The sequence below is a fragment of the Adiantum capillus-veneris genome, chromosome 18 (genome assembly GCF_014529385.1).
Source record: "Adiantum capillus-veneris isolate H3 chromosome 18, ASM1452938v2, whole genome shotgun sequence".
Classification (NCBI taxonomy): domain Eukaryota; kingdom Viridiplantae; phylum Streptophyta; class Polypodiopsida; order Polypodiales; family Pteridaceae; genus Adiantum; species Adiantum capillus-veneris.
The window spans coordinates 110275774-110295334 of NC_140948.1; the positions used below are offsets into that span (position 1 = coordinate 110275774).

Sequence of the window (19561 nt, forward strand, 5' to 3'; positions counted from 1 at the left end):
ACCGACTCTCCTTCCTCTCGTTGGGCTTTTTGGAGTTGAGAGGCTACACCCCAAAGCACTCCCTCTTGTATGTATTCTTTCAAGAACAGTCTCCTAAGAGTCGGGTAAATCGTTTTTTCTTCCACCCTTAAAGTTCTATACCAATCCCCAGCCTTTCCACTTAAGGTTAGGGTTAAAGCATTACTCTTATGCAGGTCATTGTGTTCTCCTAGAGAATCACATATTTGTTCAAACACTTTGATATGCTTTCTCACATCCCCGTCTCCACTAAATTTTTGTGTGAGCTTGGCTATTTGTAATGCCTTACTTCTAGGCTCTCTATCAGGCGTGTTACACATATTCTCAGCAATAGATTGACTGATGGTTTGAGCAAATGTTGTCAAATCTCCTAAATAAGCAGGTATAGTGGCCGGGTGCAGGCGCTCCTGGAACTACATGTGGAATGGGAGTTGGCCTTGGCCTTGACATATGTGCGGCCCTCGGGTCCCATACCTCATATGGTGGTGTACCCCGTGGTGGTCCAAAGTTCATAGGTGTGGCCCTAGGCATAACCGGTGTTGGATACGACATGTTATTGCTAAATAGTATGGCCCCACTTGAATAAGAGCTCGGATAATGCTGATGGCCGGAAATGACATTCCATATGGGGTGGCCTCTACACCACACATAGCCTGAACATCCCCAAGCATCATCTCAAAAGTAGGAGTGATAGAGGTGCCCCACCTAGCATACATGCAGCTAGGACGCGGACATACATGACCTCGGGTAGCAAAAGTGAAATGCCCTCTAGGTAACCAACATGAAATGGTGATATAGTAACATCCACATGTAGAAAATTCCTAGTCAACAGTTAGGAGTGTCTGTACGAGGGAGATATGTGACAAGGTCAAAATGGAGCATACTGACTGATTGTAGAGGCCGCACGTGATGGAGCACAAGCAAAGTGATATACAAGAGACGAAACATCCCGCGAGTGTGAGAAAATAAAACGAAGGAGAACAGAGAATGGAACCCAAAGATCAAGACAACATAGTACCCTTTTATTGGTGATGATGATACTTGGTGGTCTTGATGGTTACAAACTTGGCTCTTGGCACTAGGGATGCATGATGGAATGCGAGCGCCATATGGTGCATGGCAGAGTTGGAGTTAGCGGGAAGGTTAGTTGAGGGAAAACATCAAGACGATACAGCCACCGACGATGTCAATCACAAAAACCAGGAGCGACCCAAGGTAGCATGGTGTCCATGCATTCAACTCAAGCGTGCTCATGTTGCCTTGTGGAAGAGTAGTGACTACCTTATGTGCATGGAGTGGTCATGACTAGTAACTCAGCCATGGTGTGGTGGAGAATGGGGAAAGTAGTGATGTTGCCAATACTAAAATGCCCAAGCTTGCAACTCAACCTGATGCCAAGAGCTGTTTAGCTTGGGGTGCATTATGTGCTTAGTGGTGCTTACAATGTAGAGTGCATGGAGCTAGTGTATTCCTCCTTCACTTGTCTCCCTTTGTGCTTAGCGGAGGTCTCTTTATATAGGCTTGAGAGGTGTTCTTTAGCGAATGGTCCTTGCTAATATCCAGTGGTGGCTGAAAATGATCTAGATGGCTCTCTAGTAAGAGAGATAGATAGAGAGAGAGAGAGAGGGTAGAGATAGACAGAGGAAAGAGTGGGCTGGGGTTTTTTTTTACAATCCACTCGTTAGGTTATTAGGAAAGAGTGGAGATCGGGGAATTTACAAGGGTTTTGTTGATGGTTCGGGTGGTCGGTGTGAGGTTTAGGGCTGCCAAATCGGTATTTGTTGCGAGATGCCGAGATACTATGTGTTACCTCCTTTCGGTGCCAGTCGGGGCGTGCCTTCGGTGCCACTTCTTGTTTTGGTGTTGGCGACGCCCGAGCTGGCCATCTTCTTTTGGTTGTTGGTATTTCTTTCCTTTGGTTTTCTTATTATGGGTGCGTATATGCGTGCATGTGCGTGCATGTGTATGTATGTGTATATGGGTGAGTTTGTTTAAGTGTGTCGGTCAAAAAGTGCATATGTGCGTGCATGTGTATGTATGTGTATATGGGTGAGTTTGTTTAAGTGTGTCGGTCAAAAGTGCATATGTGCGTGTGTGTATGTGTTTATATACGTGCGTGTAAGCATGCTTGTGGGTGGGTGTGTGTATGTATATAATTTTGAATGTGGGTATGTAAGTGTGTGTGTGTATCGAGAGTATGTGGGAACGAGGGAGAGAGTGATTATATATATATTTATATATATAAATTATATATTAAAATAAAGCTACCTGCAGCTTCTTGCAGAGATCGAGGGGGGGGGAAGAAGGAGATGGCGTGGGTGAGAGGGGGGGGAAGATGGTGAGGGAATGGGCAGAGGTGGTGTGTGTGTGTGGGTGTGTGTGTGTATGCGTAAGAGAGAGAGAGAGAGAGAGAGAGAAAAGAGTCACCCGATTGCGCTTGCATAGGCCTAGATGACAGAGAGGGAGATGGAGAGTGAGCTGTTACCGACACAGAGAGGGAGGGAGCGAGTGTGAGAGGGTGAGTGTGTGTGTGTGGATAAGAATAAGAGAGAGAGAGAGAGAGAGAGAGAGAGAGAGAGAGAGAGAGAGAGAGAGAGAGAGAGAGACTTAGTCCTGTTTTACTGCGCCTTCGGGCCTCCGACACAGAGTGAGCGGGAGAGTGGGGTGAGGTGGCAAGGGAGGGAGTGGGTTTGAATGTGTGTGTGTGTGTGTGTGTGTGTGTGTGTGTGTGTGAGAGAGAGAGAGAGAGAGAGAGAGAGAGAGAGAGAGAGAGAGAGAGAGAGAGAGAGAGAGAGAGAGAGAGAGAGAGAGAGAGAGAGAGAGAGAGAGAGAGAGAGAGGGCCTGTTTCTGCGTGTCTGCGGGTTCGTCCAGAGAATGCGCGAGAGGAAGAGAGAGAGCTTGGGGGGGCCTTCGGGCTGCTTTTGGCCGACAATGAGCAAGGAAGGGGGGGGGGGGGGGAGTTAATGAGGTCAAAGGGTGGGGTAATGAGAGAGAGAAAGAGTGTATTATTATGGTTAGCCTGCGTGCTGTTTGCACACACACACACACACACATAGAGAATATTATTATTGCATGGTGGGTTCCTCCACCAAGGGGAAGAGAGAGAGAGAGAGTGCGTGAGTGAGAGGGGCGAAAAGATAGTGAGAGAGAAAGGGAACACGGCCCGCCGGTGGGAAGAAAACAAGAGGGGAGAGAGGGGTATATGTGCGCGTATGTCGCACGTGTCAATGCAAGGAACTTGCCGATACACTGTGTGCGAGCCACAAATGGCTCGAAGCACACAACAAGCCTAAACTAGTAAGCTCAAAGATGGTGATGGTGTGTCACTCACCGCTCTACGCTTGCTGTCATGGAGGATTCCTCGCCGTGAAGAAGAGGGAGAGGCCGCTACACCGCGCTCAACCGCCTCACCGCCGTCGTGCTGCCGCAATGCTTGATTGCACTCTCTCTCTCTCTCTCACGCATACACACACACACACACACACACACACAAGGAGATGAAGAAGAAGAAGATGGAGATGGAGCAAGAGCACTATTCAATTGCACAAATGAGAGAGTAAGCGAATTTTAGGTTTAGTTGACTTTTATATGAGCTCGCCCCATTCACACTTGGGCGCCCATGCTTAGCCAACTAATCCCTTGAATGCTCTTTATTATTTTTGTTTTTTGTGAGTATAAGGCTTTATATATACATTCCCTAAGATTGGGAGATTAAGAGGTCAAGGAGAGAAGGTTGAGAGGGGAGCGAGTGAATGATGACTGTCAGCAAACACTCCCTCCTTCCTTGGGTAGATCATACCGTTTGAAATGTGCTCGTCACCCTTGAAACCAATTGTTCCAGCTGGTAATAGGTGAGGATTTTTTCCAGTAGTTTTCTATTACCTTAGGTGCCTCGTCGAGTTGCAAGGGTGGTAAGGTACTCTCCCATGAACGAACTTGAAGTAGTGCATCAGGTAATAATTGAACAATGGGAGGTGTGGATTCCTTTGTAGCTTTATGGAGGTCCACTATTGTAGGTGGAGGATGTGGAGAAGCTTTTACCTCTATGGATGCATTACATGCGGAGCTAGAAGCTTCATGGGACTCCCCCCTTCCTGAGCTAGGTGGAACAAATCGTTCTTTCTTTGGTACCCAAACTAGCTCTGGAGCGGGTGTGTAGCATTCTATGATTTTTTTATTTCCGCGATCATCAATTTGTTTTAAGCTACAGGATTTGGTGCACATGGGTCAGGTGACAGGTAAGAACACAATCTACGTTTTGGCACCCAGATTTGATCATCATAGTAGCCTTGGGCTTCCAATAGTCGTTTAGGAATCCGTCGCCACGTTTCCTTACATTTCTTGGAGCGAGTGGGATGTTTCTTACAAGGCTTCTATTTTTTACCACTAGCTATGGTCCCTAAAGAAGCTTTAGGGACCCACTTGTATGTTTTGTTCATTATATTAGGATGAGTCTTGTCATAAGCTATATGCATTGCTTGTAGCATATTTAAGGGTACGGGCATTTCATCCCCCTCAAGTGTTACCCAGGTCATCCCCCTGTTTCCCCAAGTGTCTATGGTTGCTGCTAGGTGGACCCAATCCACATTGTCGAACTCAGTCATCCCAGGTAGTACATCCATATAAGGAGAATCTTCCCCAACATCAGTGTCCGCTTTACATGTGTAACAATACTACAATGGGGCCGAGTGAAGTGTTGTGTAAAATCTATGATCAATTATAAACTTGTTTCCTAGAGGATGTGCTCGACCCATTACAAGATCCACTCGAATGACAGAATCTAGGAATTGCAAGTAGACATGGTTTTTAGACCAGTCAAGCACCAGTTTTTCTTCCCTCATGAAAGGATGTCCTAAGATCATCTCCGATGCCATAGTGTGTTTGGACGAATCCATAACAATAAAGGTGATCCTTATTTTATGTCCAAAGACCTTGATCTTGAGATCTTCTAGCATCCCAATAGGTTTAACAATAGACCCATTGGCCATCTTCACTACTATGGTTGTGGTTGCAAGGTGAGGTCTTCCCATAGTTTCCCAACAATTTTTAGTCACAATGCTAACCCCAGTGCCACCATCAAGGATGGTCGCATTGGTCATTCATCACCCTCAAAGTATTGTCCCAACCTATTAACAAGTATTTGTATAACAAGATTCTCATCTAGGTTGGGTTGTGGATCTAAGTGTTCCTCCTCTATTGGAATCTCCCCAACTCCATCCATTTGTGCAAATTGTGGTAGCCCAAACTTTAGTTCTCCATTGAGGAAGGCTCCAAGAGCTGAGACTAGCTCAGTGTCTTTATATAGTTTGGACATGATGGTGGTTCTAACTTCTGAAGACATGAAATCCATCAATTTGGCAATGTTTTACGACACCTTTTGGCCTTGAGTCCCTTGACGTGGGGAAGATGGGATCTCCATTTCTTCGATAGGATCAAGTAGTCCCTCTGTAAACATTCTTTCCATCAAGAAGTGAGTACACCCACTTTCCCATGACTTTAAGTCACTTTCTTCTTGGATGACACTAGGTATGGCTAAGGGTCTATGGACTTGGTGAGGTTGTTGTTGTGTAGGGAACATGGTGTCTATAATCTGGATCTGCCTAGGTGCTAGTTCTAGATCCCTTTGGATATCTTCTACCAAACTCCTTAATTGCTTGACTCGCTCAATCTCCTCTGTAGGGTTTGGATAAGTTCCTATCTTCTTCTTGGATCCTGGCCATTGTGGCTCATGAAGATCCTTCTTCTTGGTTTCTATCTTAGTGGCCATTTTGGTCTCCATGGTTTCTCCTGAATCGGAATCCTCTTCAGCGTCATTCATATATACGGGGTCTTCACCAGTCCCTATGTTGGTCTTTGAACTGGGGTCTGACTTCGCTGCTTTTGGCGATCTCTTCCTTTGTGTTTTCTTCTTTTTCTGAGATTGGGCAATTGATGCCGAGTCTCTTTCCTCAAGAATATAATTTTGTTTTTGCAGCATCGATCGTGTGAGTACGTTTACTGGTACCACAAGTGTACTTTGTGATGGCTCCTTGGTAACTTCAATTTTAATGGCGTGATCTTCGGTGCATTTGGATTATTTGGACATTGGGCAATGAAATGATCTATGCCACATCGATTACACATGAGTATCGACATTGTAGATATGCTTGCTTGATTGGTTTGCATTAGTGTGGCGTTCTTTTGTAGCCTAATAGGACACTCGGCCACATGATGTGGACCTCCACACTCATAGCATTGAAGAGGTGGTCTCTTGGTAGTGTAAGTGATGTTTTGACCTCTTGCAACAAGAGCAGCTAATTGATAGACAGGTTTGACTTGTCCCCAATAGTCCTCCATGTAGTATTGTGGACTTTCTTCAAGCGCATCAATCCCATAGGCAATATTAGGGTCTATATCTTCCTCACAGCCTTCCAAACAAGCAATAGATGACTCACAATCCACTTGATTCACAGAAGTGATTCTCGGATGTGGTGGTTGCGGTCCTAGCACTGGATGTGTTAAGGGTGTTGTTTGAACAACATTTTGGGCCCCAGGGACCATGTGTTGTGATGTTTGTTCAAGAGGTGGGGCGGACATCAATGCAGGCACTCGAGGTGTATCTGTCCATGCTAAGGTTGGTCTATTGGCCATCGTGCGCTTAAATACTATGCAATCCTTAGCTTGATGACCATACCTCCCACAGGCATTGCAGTTCCCATTGAATTTTACTCTAAAAGTAGGGCATTCACTGGCATTATGCGGTCCATAGCATACCGAGCACCATTGTTGCTCCCTTCTTGGATACATATGATTGTTTTGCGAAGCACGATTGTCTCTAAGACTCTCTTGAATAGCCTGGGTGAGATCTGCTAAGGTCATCTGAGATATCTTTGACTCCTTAGCAACAGGCTTTAAGGTCATTGGTTGATGTCCTGATGCTTGCGAACTAATAGATTTAGTCTCAACAGACACACTTTCTCCTTGAATCATTAAATTATCCTCCAATTGGATTGCATTGGTGGTGACTGCTTCCCAAGTGGTGATACCTCTAATGACTAGGCCATTGTAGATATCCTCATGTCGTAATCCCCTAATGAATCTATCAAGCAATTGATTATTGTTGAAGCGCTTGTTTGGATTACAACGAGAATTCAAATGCTTTAAGCGACTAATAAAGTCTCTTACCGACTCTCCTTCCTCTCGTTGGGCTTTCTGGAGTTGAGAGGCTACTCCCCAAAGTACTCCCTCTCGTATGTATTCTTTCAAGAACAGTCTCCTAAGAGTAGGGTAAATCGTTTTTTCTTCCACCCTTAGGGTTCTATACCAATCCCCTGACTTCCCACTTAAGGTTAGGCTTAAAGCATTACTCTTGTGCAGGTCATTGTGTTCTCCTAGAGAATCGCATATTTGTTCAAACACTTTGATATGCTTTCTCACATCCCCGTCTGCAATAAATTTTTGTGTGAGCTTGGCTATTTGTACTGCCTTACTTCTAGGCTCTCTATTAGATGTGTTACACATATTCTCAGCAATAGATCGACCAATAGCTTGAGCAAATGTTGCCAAGTCACCTAAGTGAGCAGGCACTGTGGGTGGAGGTGCTCCAGAGACTACATGTGGAGTAGGTATTGGCATTGGGATTTGGCGCATAGGAAGCCCTTGAATTCCACGTTGGGTACGGTGTTGTGCCATGTGGTGGCCCAAAGTTCATATGTGTGGCCCTATGCATAGCAGACGTTGGATGTGACATGCTAATGCTAGCCGGTATAGTCCCATGGAAATAAGAACTTAGGTGTTGTGGTTGTGGAGCATAGGTAGTTGAAACAATGGGAGGGGTAGGAGCTACATGAGTATGAGGACCCATGGGTGTATACAATTGGTACACACTTGTAGGTACTGTTGCAGGCATTGAGCTACCATGTAGTGGTGCTTTACTAACAAATGAGGTCCATGGCGTGTTTCTCGGCATGGCCATCATTGGGGTAGGCATGGTAGTCGTGGTGTCATCAAGGGAAAGATGAGCTAGACTTGGAAAGGTAAAGCTATCACTTGTGGGCTCAGATTGCACCGAGACCCTTGGCGTAACAACATATGGGGGATACATCGGACTTATCGAGGGAGTCTCCATTTACGATAAGGTCGGTTGTTTAGCCTTCCCTGTATCCAAGAATCTCATGAGACCCGTTGAAGGCATGTTGATCCCCTTGTTCTGTCTTTCTAACTCAATGACCCTATGGATGACCTCACAAACTCTTTTTTGTTGATCCTCCACACTAGTAGCACCCATTGTGGATTGTAGGACATCTAACCAACCCATGTATAGGTCGGTTAGAGTTTTCGTTTGTAGTTCGTACTGTCAGTTCTTATTTAAGAATGCTCCATCTAGGATTGAGGTACTAGGGGTGTCCTTTGAGCTAGATGCAATGTTTCTTTCTAGGGGTCGGCCCTTAGCGGTTGTTAAGTCAGGAGCACTCAATTGATCTCCTAGCAAAGATATTAACATAGGAGCTTTTGATTTTAGCTCTCTTTGTTGCTCCGCCTTGCGTAAGCTCTCAATTTCCTTTTCCCTTGCTGCAAGAATACACCGCTGAACCTCTTGCACTTCGGCAAGGCTTCTACCATCGGGTAATATGACCTGGGAGGGGAACAACTCTGAAGAGTCAGAAGGTGCAGTGAATGAAGTATTCACGTGCACATTCTCTAAGGGCATAGGGTCTATGTTGTTCATGAATGGAGAATTTACTTCCCCACCCCCCTCATTTACATCATTAGCTCCATGTTTGGAGTGAGTGTCTCTACTAAATGTTTCTTTTAAGCGGCTAAGCACGCTCGGCCCGGACCCTGGACCCATGGCAAGTATGTCTTGGCTTGAGCTATCGGGATTAGGCATTGGGAAACCCCCCATGACTTCGTAGTCAGAGGAAGAGTCACTAGCCGCTATGTTCGGGTCTTGGTTTGTACTACCCTGGGTCCCCGCCGAGGGCTCGGAACCTAAGGTAGGTGAACTTGTTAACTCGCGTAAGTTGAAATTCTCTCTAGTTGCTCCATCTCTAGCACACGACCACAGTGCAGATGCATGTGCGTTTGGCACCCTACAAGCGTCGGCAAATAACCTCGAAGGTTAACCGCTTACTTTTTTAAGCGTTCGTTTTCACTCGTTTTTTTATGTTTTTTAATGATCGATTTTTTTATTAAAGTGTGTGATAGCTCAAAACGAGCGTATCACTCAGAGGGTCGCAGTGTGCTTTACAACACAACGTTCGGTCACCTGAAGCTCCGTTGGTCCTCAAGAAAGTAGATTTTCATCTATGTGTGAAGCTAAAATACGTAATTTTAAAGGGCGACTGAAGCCTGAGCCTGAGCGTGAGCTTGGGCTTGGGTCTGGGAGATATCCCTGATCTTGGTCCTACCTTTAAATTTTTTAATTATTTTTTATTTTTTTAAAAAATATTTTATTAATAGGATAAGGTCGTCGCGACCTGCACGTGAGCACACACACACTCTACCTACCTACTTACAACTAATACACCTACTGTTACACACTAACACACTTCATTAGCTCTCACAGATCTACTTCCTACTTACTGTACTTTGCATTACACAGAACTAACAACCTTAATACTAAGACCTTATCACAAAGAAAAAAACACAGTACCTTTGAAAACGTCATTAACAAAGAAATACACAGTAGCCACACAAAATCCTTCTTCTCAACACACACACCCTCCTTCCTTACCTTTCCTACAATTGAAATTGCACCACAAAAGAAGCACAGAGTGCCATTCAAGCTTAGTGTATGGCATGGCAGCGGTGCCAAAAATGTGTACGTATGTCGCACGTGTCAATGCAAGGAACTTGCCGATACACTGTGTGCGAGCCACAAATGGCTCCAAGCACACAACAAGCCTAAACTACTAAGCTCAAAGATGGCGATGGTGTGTCACTCACCGCTCTACGCTTGCTATCGTGGAGGATTCCTCACTTTGAAGAAGAGGGAGATGCCGCTATGCCGCGCTCAACCGCCTCACTGCCGTCGTGCCGCTGCAATGCTCGATCGCACTCTCTCTCTCTCTCTCTCATGTATACACACACACACACAAGGAGATGAAGAAGAAGAAGATGGAGATTCACACTTGGGTGCCCATGCTTAGCCAACTAATCCCTTGAATGTTCCAGTTAGAGTGCGCCTCTCATCAGCGATCACTCTTACCCTTTTTCTGTTGGACGGACAAACCCGGTACCTGACTCTACCAAATAAATAATACAACGTCCGTCGTAGGTGATAGGAATGTGCGTGAGGGTTAACAATATGTGAGGCTAAGAGGGGGGGTAAGAGAGAGAGAGAGTGTGGAAAAATAATGAAAGAGAAAGAGAGAGGTTTTAAAAAAAATGGCGGCTTGCTATAGGGATAGAGAGGTCCCTGATATTTTATGCGCCCTTCGGGGTTTGGTGACAGTGATAATAAGGAAAAAAATGCATTTTTTGGTGGTTTTCTTTACCTCCGGCTCCTCGAATGGTGATTCATGTCGTTCTCAGTTTTGAAATACGAGAACACTAAACTCTCAGGCCGAGCTAGAGGGCGGTGCGGCTAACCAAGTGTCATTAGCCCTCTCCCTAAGGTTAGGGTCATTCATGCCTCTAACTCATCTGTTTAATCATTGTTGTTGGAGGTGGAGGTTGATGGTGTATCCTCATCAGGAATGTCGATAGATGGAGCCTGATCAAATAGAAGAAAATAAGGTTTGAGCCGCCAACCATTTAACCTGGTTTTATGAAGTTTGCCATCAACTTCCATAAGCTGTAACTCCCATTGGCATACCTTTTCCTGATGATGAAAGGGCCCTCCCATTGGAGTAGGAGCTTCTTATCTTTGCGTGTGTCGAAACGATTGTCGTAGCGGAGCACCAACATTCATTTCTTTAATTCTTTGTGCTGAAGATGCTGGTTAAAGTTAAGCCGTCTGTGCTCTGCCTGTGCCGCCTAATAATTGATTGCTTCTTCTTTGTCCAATTGTAGTCTTTCCAAGTTGAGGATGTGATCTCTCAAATGCATGTTGGGTCGTTGAAGTTGGCTTTCCATCACTCTGAGACTTTGTAGTTTCACCTCAATGGGCAAGATTGCCTCCTTGCCATATACCAAATGATATGGTGTGAACCCGAAAGATGTACGGAATGAGGTTCTGTAGGCCCACAAAGTTGGGAGTAGATACTTATCCCAATCTCCAAGATGATTGTTAACCTGCTTGGTGATAACTTTACAAACCATTCCATTCACTTTCTCTACTAAACCATTACATTGAGGGTAATATGGTGATGAGTGCCTCCTTGTAATGCCTAGTTTTTGCATTAGCTCTCCTATCAAGTCTGCTCTGAAACCTGGCTCTCTATCAAAGACGATTTCTAATGGTGTGCCAAACTTTTAGCATACGTGCTCATAGACAAACTTAGCTACCTCTACCGTTGTGATTCTAGTTGTGGATGTAGTCTCCGCCCATCTAGTCATATAGTAAACTCCCATGATGATGTAAAACTTCCCTGAGTTGGTCCTATGTCATCTATACCCCATTTTTTAAATGTTCCATATGAAAGGATAGGTGTCTGTGGTTCAGGCATGAGTGACATGGTGCCGGCCTTTTGACACAACTTACATGTCTTACACCAGTGGTGTACATCACACTTGAGGCTAGGCCATACAAAACCAGCCTGCAAGATTTTCCTACTTGTTATATCTAGGGTAAAGTGACCACCGCAAAGACCATCATGACAATTGGCAATTACCTCCATAATTTCATTAGAGAGAGGGACCTTCCTGAGTATTTGGTCCTTACCCTTACAATACAAACCGTCATTGATAAGCCGATACCTTTTGGCCTTCCGGGTAAGCCATTGCTTCTGTCCCTTTGTTAGATCCAGTGGACATTCCCCTGTTTCCAAAAAATGCATGATGTCAGGTAAGGCATCACTACCTTGGAATAGAGGGAGCTTTAGCTTTAGCCCCAACCACCACTTCCTGCAATCTTTTGCTTGCTAGGGCATCAGCTTCATGGTTTTGAGCCCTTGGGATGTGGTGCAATTGAACTTCTTCAAACTTACCCAACAGAGTTTTTACATAGCTTAAGTGAGTCCTCAAGCTAGGATTTTTTTAGGTCCATACTCCATTTACTTGCATTACCAAAAGTAGAGCATCCCCAAATACATTAAGGCGTTTTACCCCTTGCAAGACGCACCATTGTAAACACTTGGTTAGTGCTGGATACTCAGCTTCATTGTTAGAATGTGATTCTAACAAATGGCCAAGCGAAAATACCTTGATACCTTTGTCATCAAAGACCACTATGCCTACAGCTGCTTTGTCAGATGCTCGCTTGTAGGCTCCATCAAAGTAGAGAGAGTGTGCTCTCTCTACCATTGATGGCTCTGGAAGTGGTTGAAGTCCTTCCCCTTTAGATTGCTTTCCTTCTTCTCAAAGTTTTGGTAGGTCATAAGTCCCCCCAAGCTTGCCCTTGTCGTGCTTTCCACTTGTACCGTGCAATCAAATTCTTGCAGACGAACTAGCCATTTAGTAATCCTAGCAGAAACATCCATGTGTTGTACAACATAGGGAAACATCTCATCCATGGTTAGAATCACAAATTGGTTAGGCAGTAAATATGACCTAAACTTTGTAGTTGCAAATCTAAGAGCTAGGACTAGGTGTTCCACATGGGTGAAACCTTTCTCAGCTACTGTCATCATTCGACTGGAGAAGTAAATTGGCCTCATGAACGATGTTTTGTATCCTTTTGGAGTAGCACGGTGCCCAAGGAGTCATCACCCACGCTTGAGGTGACATAGAAGTTTTCATCCCACTTAGGTGATGAGATAGTTGGTAGGGTGGCTAAGACCTCCTTTACCTTGTTGTAGTGATGTTCGCTCTCCTCGTCCCAGGTGAAACTTGATCTTTGAGTGAGCTGTTGTAGTGGTAGAACAAGTTGTGATAGTAGATGTATGAATCTACTCAAGTACCTCACCTTTTGTAAAAAAGAGACCAGTTGACGTGCGGTTGTTGGTGAAGGTAGGGCTATGAGTGCAGACACCTTACTTGGATCGGCGTTGATACCTTTCGCTGAAATTTCATGGCCTAACAGAATGACTCTACTTTCCCCAATGTGGCATTTTTCCACATTTAACTGCCCACCTAGGCTTTGCAACCTTGCCAAACCCTCAATTACCTTTTCTAAGTGTGAAAAGCGAGGGCTATATATACAAAAATCATCGATGAACACAGTGACATATCTTTGGAATGTGGCAGGTGCATTTCTGAGACCAAATGGCATAACTATGTATGCAAAACAACCCCATGGCGTAATGAAAGTGGTTTTCAGCTGATCTTCCACGGCTATGAGTATTTGAAAATACCTAGAATAACCATCACACACGATGTAGCATTCAAAACCCGCCACTTCATTCAAAATTTCATCCAAGAAAGGGAGAGGAAAGTGGTCTCTCTTTGTAGCTGCATTTAGTGGTTTGTAGTCAACACAGACCCTCCACTTACCATTCTTTTTAGGTGTCACTACTACAGGTGACACCCACTCTGAGTTTTCTACAGGATAGATGAACCTTGCTTCTAGTAGCCTCCTTACCTCGTCCAGGAGTGCCTTTTCTTGTATGCCCCCAGCCATCCTAGCTTTTGCACAACTGGTTTTACCCCTTCCTTCAGCTTAATATGATGTTCCACTACTGTAATACCTGTGATTCTTTCATAGTTGTCAATGAAAAGGTCAGGAAATCCTATCAACATTTGCAAAAGATTATCTTTCTCCTCAATTTCTAATTCCGTAGACAACATACCCTTCAACCTACTTTCTCCTAGGCCAGGTGATTGACTTTCCTCTTCATTGTGTTGCCCTTCTAGTGACGGATCGCCAGTTGTGCTTACCCTTTGTGGATCCTTCATGATGATACCCATCACATTGATGGAACTGTCACTTTCGTCGGTGGATGTGCTCTCCTATTTTGCCTTCATGGCCATCAACCATGGCCTTCCCAAGATTAATGGATAGCCCTCCCCCTGAGTAGGCATTACAAAACATCTACTTCTACCTTAGTGTTGAAAGCTTTTATCTTCACAGCACTTACCACACCTACACACTTTACTTTTGCATTGTTTGCCATCTTTGCCTTGCATGGAGAAGGCCTGTCAACCTCGAGCTCCAGCCGAAGCATCATAGCTTCACTCATCACGCAAATTTGTGCACCTCCATCAATGTAGGTGTTTCCAACCCTCTTACCTTTTATGTTGACGTCGACAATTGGAAGGATGTCATCCATGTTGCAACCCGAAATTGCTCCGGCTACCTTTGCTTTGGAGCGCCTTGTACTCACCATTTTAGACCATTGTTGCCTTACCTTTGCTACGAGATGTAGCAATTGTGGCCATGTAATCTTTGGTCCTTGATTTGCCACATCCAATGTTAGATCATAGGGCCTAGAACTTTCCCCTAACTGGAAGTCGGTGATGCCTAATTTCCATCGTGGCCTTGATGGCCTCTTGCTAGTCTCTCCTTTCATGCTTCTCTCATCATTAGATTGTGTAGATTTCTCTCTCCTAGATCTCTTTACAGGCATGGATTCAAATGGTTCTACAAAGGTTACCTTGTTCTTAGCCTTATCCCTCTCCTTCGCTCTGGGTGGATCCACTACTACGGCCTTTCCTTTCTCTTCTAGCCTTATGATGTTTACAAGGCAATCAGGTGGTGGTGCCCATGGAAGAGGTGGAATGGGTGCTTGTGGTGGTGCCTAGGATGGACGTAGAATTTGTGTTGGTGGGGCTGGTGCTCGGGGTGGGGGTGTTCTCTCTCTAGGGGGTGACAGTTGGTTTCTCCTACCTCCTCTATTATAGTTTGTCGTGGTTTGGGACAGTAGTACATACCGTGACCATCTTCTCCACAGTTGTAGCAGTGATACTCCCTGTTTTGTTGTCGTGCTCTTCCTGGGTCTTGATCTCTTTCTTGCTTCCTTCCTTGCTGTATCAAGTGGATAGACAAATTCTGCAGTTGTTCAGTAATATGGGCCAACATATCTTGTTGGTCATCTCTTACCCCAGGAGTCGGTGGTGGTGGAGGAATGGTGGTTGTCATGGTTGTTGGTCAATGCGATGTTCTTGCTTCTGTTGACTCGGTTTCTTTGGATTTCATTCGCAGCTTCTTGTCCTTAAGGTGAGCAATCTCGATTGCTAACTCGTACGTAGCCGGGAATCTACCCTTCACCTTCTCCTTGAGAAGCATCCATAAGCCATGCGTGAACCGATCCTTTTTTAGGAAATCGGGTGCAGCTTCCCCTCTTGCCAATGACTCAACCCACCGTTCCCACAAATCCATAAATTTGGACTCACAGGTGGCATATTCTAAAAGACCCTCCTGCTTCAAGTCTCTCAACCTGTCCCACAGTTTCTCTGAAGTGGTACCTCCCCCAAAGCGCCTCTTAAAAGCAGTTTTTAAGGACTCCCAATCATCCTTAGTTGCTTGTGGAAGTGCGTTGTACCATGACCTAGCTTCCAGCTTCATGAGATGCTTAAAGATTCTAACGCGGGATTCATCTGTATCTTTGTTGCTTACTACACATGCTACTTCAAAGTCATCCTAGGAAATCTGTTACCAAATCCTCCCCCTTCTTTCCTTTAAATGTTGGAAATGCTACACTTGCCATGATTACTGAGAGAGAGAGAGCTAGAAAGACACACTGCTTAGCTTGCAATCAAAAGTTTTTTTTTTCTTTACAAGGAGGCGTGTAGATCCTTTTTATACTAGAACATAGATTAAAATCTCAAACGGTACATTGCCTTGTACCAAAGGTAAGACAAATGGCTGATCTGATGCGAGAACCTCAAAGAAGCACTCCCACCCAACATGGTGTCAATGACGTGCTGGTAGTGAGCCTTCAAGTCTAGTATTACCTTGATTGAACGCACTCGTATCATGTGTGATCTGCCTTGGGGTCAGCTGTATTGATTCATGTGAAGCTTAGAGGTGCTTAGTCACTGTCCAAGCTTGTTAGAGAGGGAGGTGTTCTCTCCTGAAACAAGCTCAGTAGATCCCTAGTCTCTCTACTGAGAGCGTGAGCATGTGCTTCCGTTATCTGTGCTGCAACATCAGGTGCGACATGGAAACTGACTGTGATAATTACCTCGGTGACTTGAGTTACACGATTCTCGAAGTAGACTAGTGTTGATTCTCTATTGTGCAGAGCTCCCTCCATCTTGTTGTTGCAGGCTCGTTGTAGGTTGCGGACATGGTTTCGATCTTCTCCTTCTTCTTCTTAGCATCGGCCTATGTATATCCACTGCGTTTGGCGTGTTGGTTGACTCTTCCACTGCAAATCGATTACCGTTATACCTAGCACTCGAGCTTCGATGGAGATGTGGAGTTTGTCTAGTTGTGCTTGGAGCTTTTCTTAAAATTTTGCAAATGCTGTTGCAGATTCAAGGGCTATTTCAGATGCAAAACTTTGGCATGCACGTTTTCGTCATCTGAATTTTGCTAGTTTGCTGCGTTTGTAGAAATCTGATATGGTTGCTTCTTTGCCACGTCTTGAAGCACCTGTCAAACATGTTTGTGAAGGCCGTATTTTGGGTAAGATGCAGCGTTCTAAGTTTCCAAAGGATGGTTCAGTACGGGCCACATGTAGGTTGCAGCTTGTGCATAGTGATGTTTGTGGGCCCATGCAAACTCCGTCCTTGGGCAATTACCTTTACTTCGTGACTTTCATTCATGATTACTCCATGCATGCATGGGTATTTCCACTTAAGAGAATTCCGAAGTTTTTATGTGCTTCAAACAATTTCTGGCTATGGTTGAAAATGTCCCGAAATGTACTATGGGCACCCTCCGTTCCGATCGAGGGGGGGAGTATATGTCTCATGAATTTAATGCATTTTTGGCTAGTTGTGGGATAAAACACCAATGTACAGCACCTTATACACCTCAGCAAAATGGTTTTGCTGAGAGGAAAAACAAGTCATTGACGGAAATGGCATGATGTATGGTCAAAAGTCAAGCTTTGTCGCATTTTTTTTGGCTTGAGGCCATCATGTGTGCCACTTATGTACTTAACAGGTGTCCTACGAAAACTTTGCAGTCTATTACTCCATATGAAGTATGGCATGATAAAAATCCTTATATTGAGCACATGCGTGTTTTTGGATGTTTGGCATATGCTTTGGTGCCACAAACACAGCGCAGAAAACTGGATGATAAGGCTGTCAAATGTATTTTTGTTGGTTAAAGTGCTGAAAGCAAAGGTGATAGGTTATATCATCCGCAAACAAAGCGTATTCTGGTTTCACGGGATGTAGTGTTTGTGGAAGATTCTGTTCAGCCCTTGCTATCATGTACTAGAGACAATAATGTAAGCTCACAAGACATTTATGACACTTTGTTGCCTCTTTCCAGTGGTGGAAATACAAATGTAATTTCCAATGACGCAAAAGTACAACCTATGGGGGTTTCTGAAAATGTTACAGATCAGCCTATTACTGATGCAGATGTACATGATGTACTTGATGAGGAAAGGGCACAAAATGAGCAAGCTAGAGGTATGCCAAAATGGTTGGTGCACACTTTGCGTGAAAGTAAATTGGATGCACCTTTGTCTAGTCGTACTTGTTCAGGCTCTCGCCATGCATATTATGCATCAGATTGTTATGCTTTGGCTGCGTCTAGCTTACATGATGTTGAGGAGCCTCTGTCTTTTGATGAAGCACAGAATTCAAAAAATTGGATGGCTGCCATGCAATCAGAATATGATGCACTTATAGAAAATGACACATGGACTTCATGTGATTTGCCTCCTGGCAAAAAGGCCATTGGTACGAAGTGGGTTTACAAGTTGAAACGCAAGCCGGATGGTGAGATCGATCGCCATAAGGCTTGACTTGTTGCAAAGGGTTATGCACATCAAAAAGGCATAGATTATGAAGAGACTTTTGCTCCCACTTGTCGTATGACTACTGTGCGTTTTCTATGTACATTGGCACCTCATTTTGGTTGGGATGTACATCAATCAGACTTTGTTACTGCTTTCTTGAATGGTGACATATTTGAAGAAGTTTACGTAACGCAGCCTCGCAGTTTTGTCATAAAAGGACAAGAGGACAAAGTGTGCAGATGTAAGAAGGCTTTGTATGGGTTGAAGCAATCTCCTCGTGCTTGGTATGAGAAAGCTGACACTCATTTGGTTAAATGAGGCTTTCGTAACAGTCCAACAGAAAGCACATTGTATGTAAAGCATGAGGATGATGTATTTCTCATTGTGGTTCTTGATGTTGATGATTTGCCGATCACTGGACCAAATGAGAGACATATTGCTGAATTTAAGGCTGATTTGAATGCTACTTTCAAGATGAAAGATTTGGGGCTGCTGCATCATTACTTGGGTATACAGTTTAAGCAATGTGATGGTGGTACTGCCTTGTGTCAGAAAAGTTACATAGAGACATTTCTATGTAAGTTTGGACTTGAGGATTGCAAACCTATTGCAACTCCCATGGAAACAGGTTTGAAGTTTAGTCTACGTGATGCTGGCGATCCTGCTAATGTCACTCTTTACCAAAATGCTGTTGGCTGCCTCATTTATGTATGCAACACGAGGCCAGATATTCAGTTTGCAATCTCATAGGTCATCAAATTTATGCATAGCCCAGGGTCTAAGCATTGGCAGGCTGTCAAGAGTATTTTCCGCTACCTTAGTGGCACTTTACATCTTGGATTGTTTTATCCCAAGGGGGGATCATTGCCGCTAGACTTACATGCTTTTTCGGACTCAGATTGGGCTGGTTGTTTTGACACCCGAGTGTCCACAAGTGGTTTTTGTTTCATGCTTGGCAGTTCATGTATGTCATGGTTGAGCAAGAAGCAACCTATTGTGGCCACTTCAAGTTGTGAGGCTGAGTACAGGGCAGTCCTTACAGCTACGATTGAGTGTGTATGAGATGCCTTATGGATGATTTGGGTGTTGGATAGGACACTGCCAACACTATCTACACTGACCGTTAGAACCCAGTTTTTCATGCTCTCACAAAGAACATTGAGGTGCATTACCACTATGTCAGGGAGAGGCTCTTAGCAGCAGCAGTAGGAGAGATCAGCTTGGCTTATATGCCAACACAGGACAACCTTGCAGATCTTTTCACAAAGGCATTGTCTCATGGGAAGCTTGAAGCTTTCCGCAAAGCTTTGGGCTTACTCCCCTTTGTGGACTGATCATGTCCTCAGGGCATGGTACTTCCCTTTACTCATGTGCCAGCTCTCGTTCACCGCATCACTCCAGGGGGGATTTGTTACCATATAAATGTGGTACTGATGTGTGTGAACACACTAGGACCGCCGGGGCATTTTTTAGCTCTTTAGGAGGTTTTTTCCCACGAGCATTGTATATATGCCAGGAACCCAGTTGCGAGGGCAGTTGCGAGGAACCCAATTTTTCATGCTCTCACAAAGAACATTGAGGTGCATTACCACTATGTCAGGGAGAGGCTCTTAGCAGCAGCAGTAGGAGAGATCAGCTTGGCTTGTATATAGGGTAG

General features: G+C 44.6%; 1 protein-coding gene across 1 annotated transcript in view; it reads right to left on the minus strand.

The window, feature by feature from the left end:
* Window positions 1-19561, minus strand: part of LOC147436202 (uncharacterized) — a 106120-nt gene that overhangs the window by 12807 nt on the left and 73752 nt on the right. The window contains exons 4-5 of the mRNA XM_086487837.1: window positions 9362-9392; window positions 6170-7656 (exon numbers count right to left, since the gene is read on the minus strand). Of these exons, the coding sequence (XP_086343963.1) occupies window positions 6170-7656; window positions 9362-9392 (1518 nt within the window). The remainder of the gene's footprint in view (window positions 1-6169; window positions 7657-9361; window positions 9393-19561) is intronic.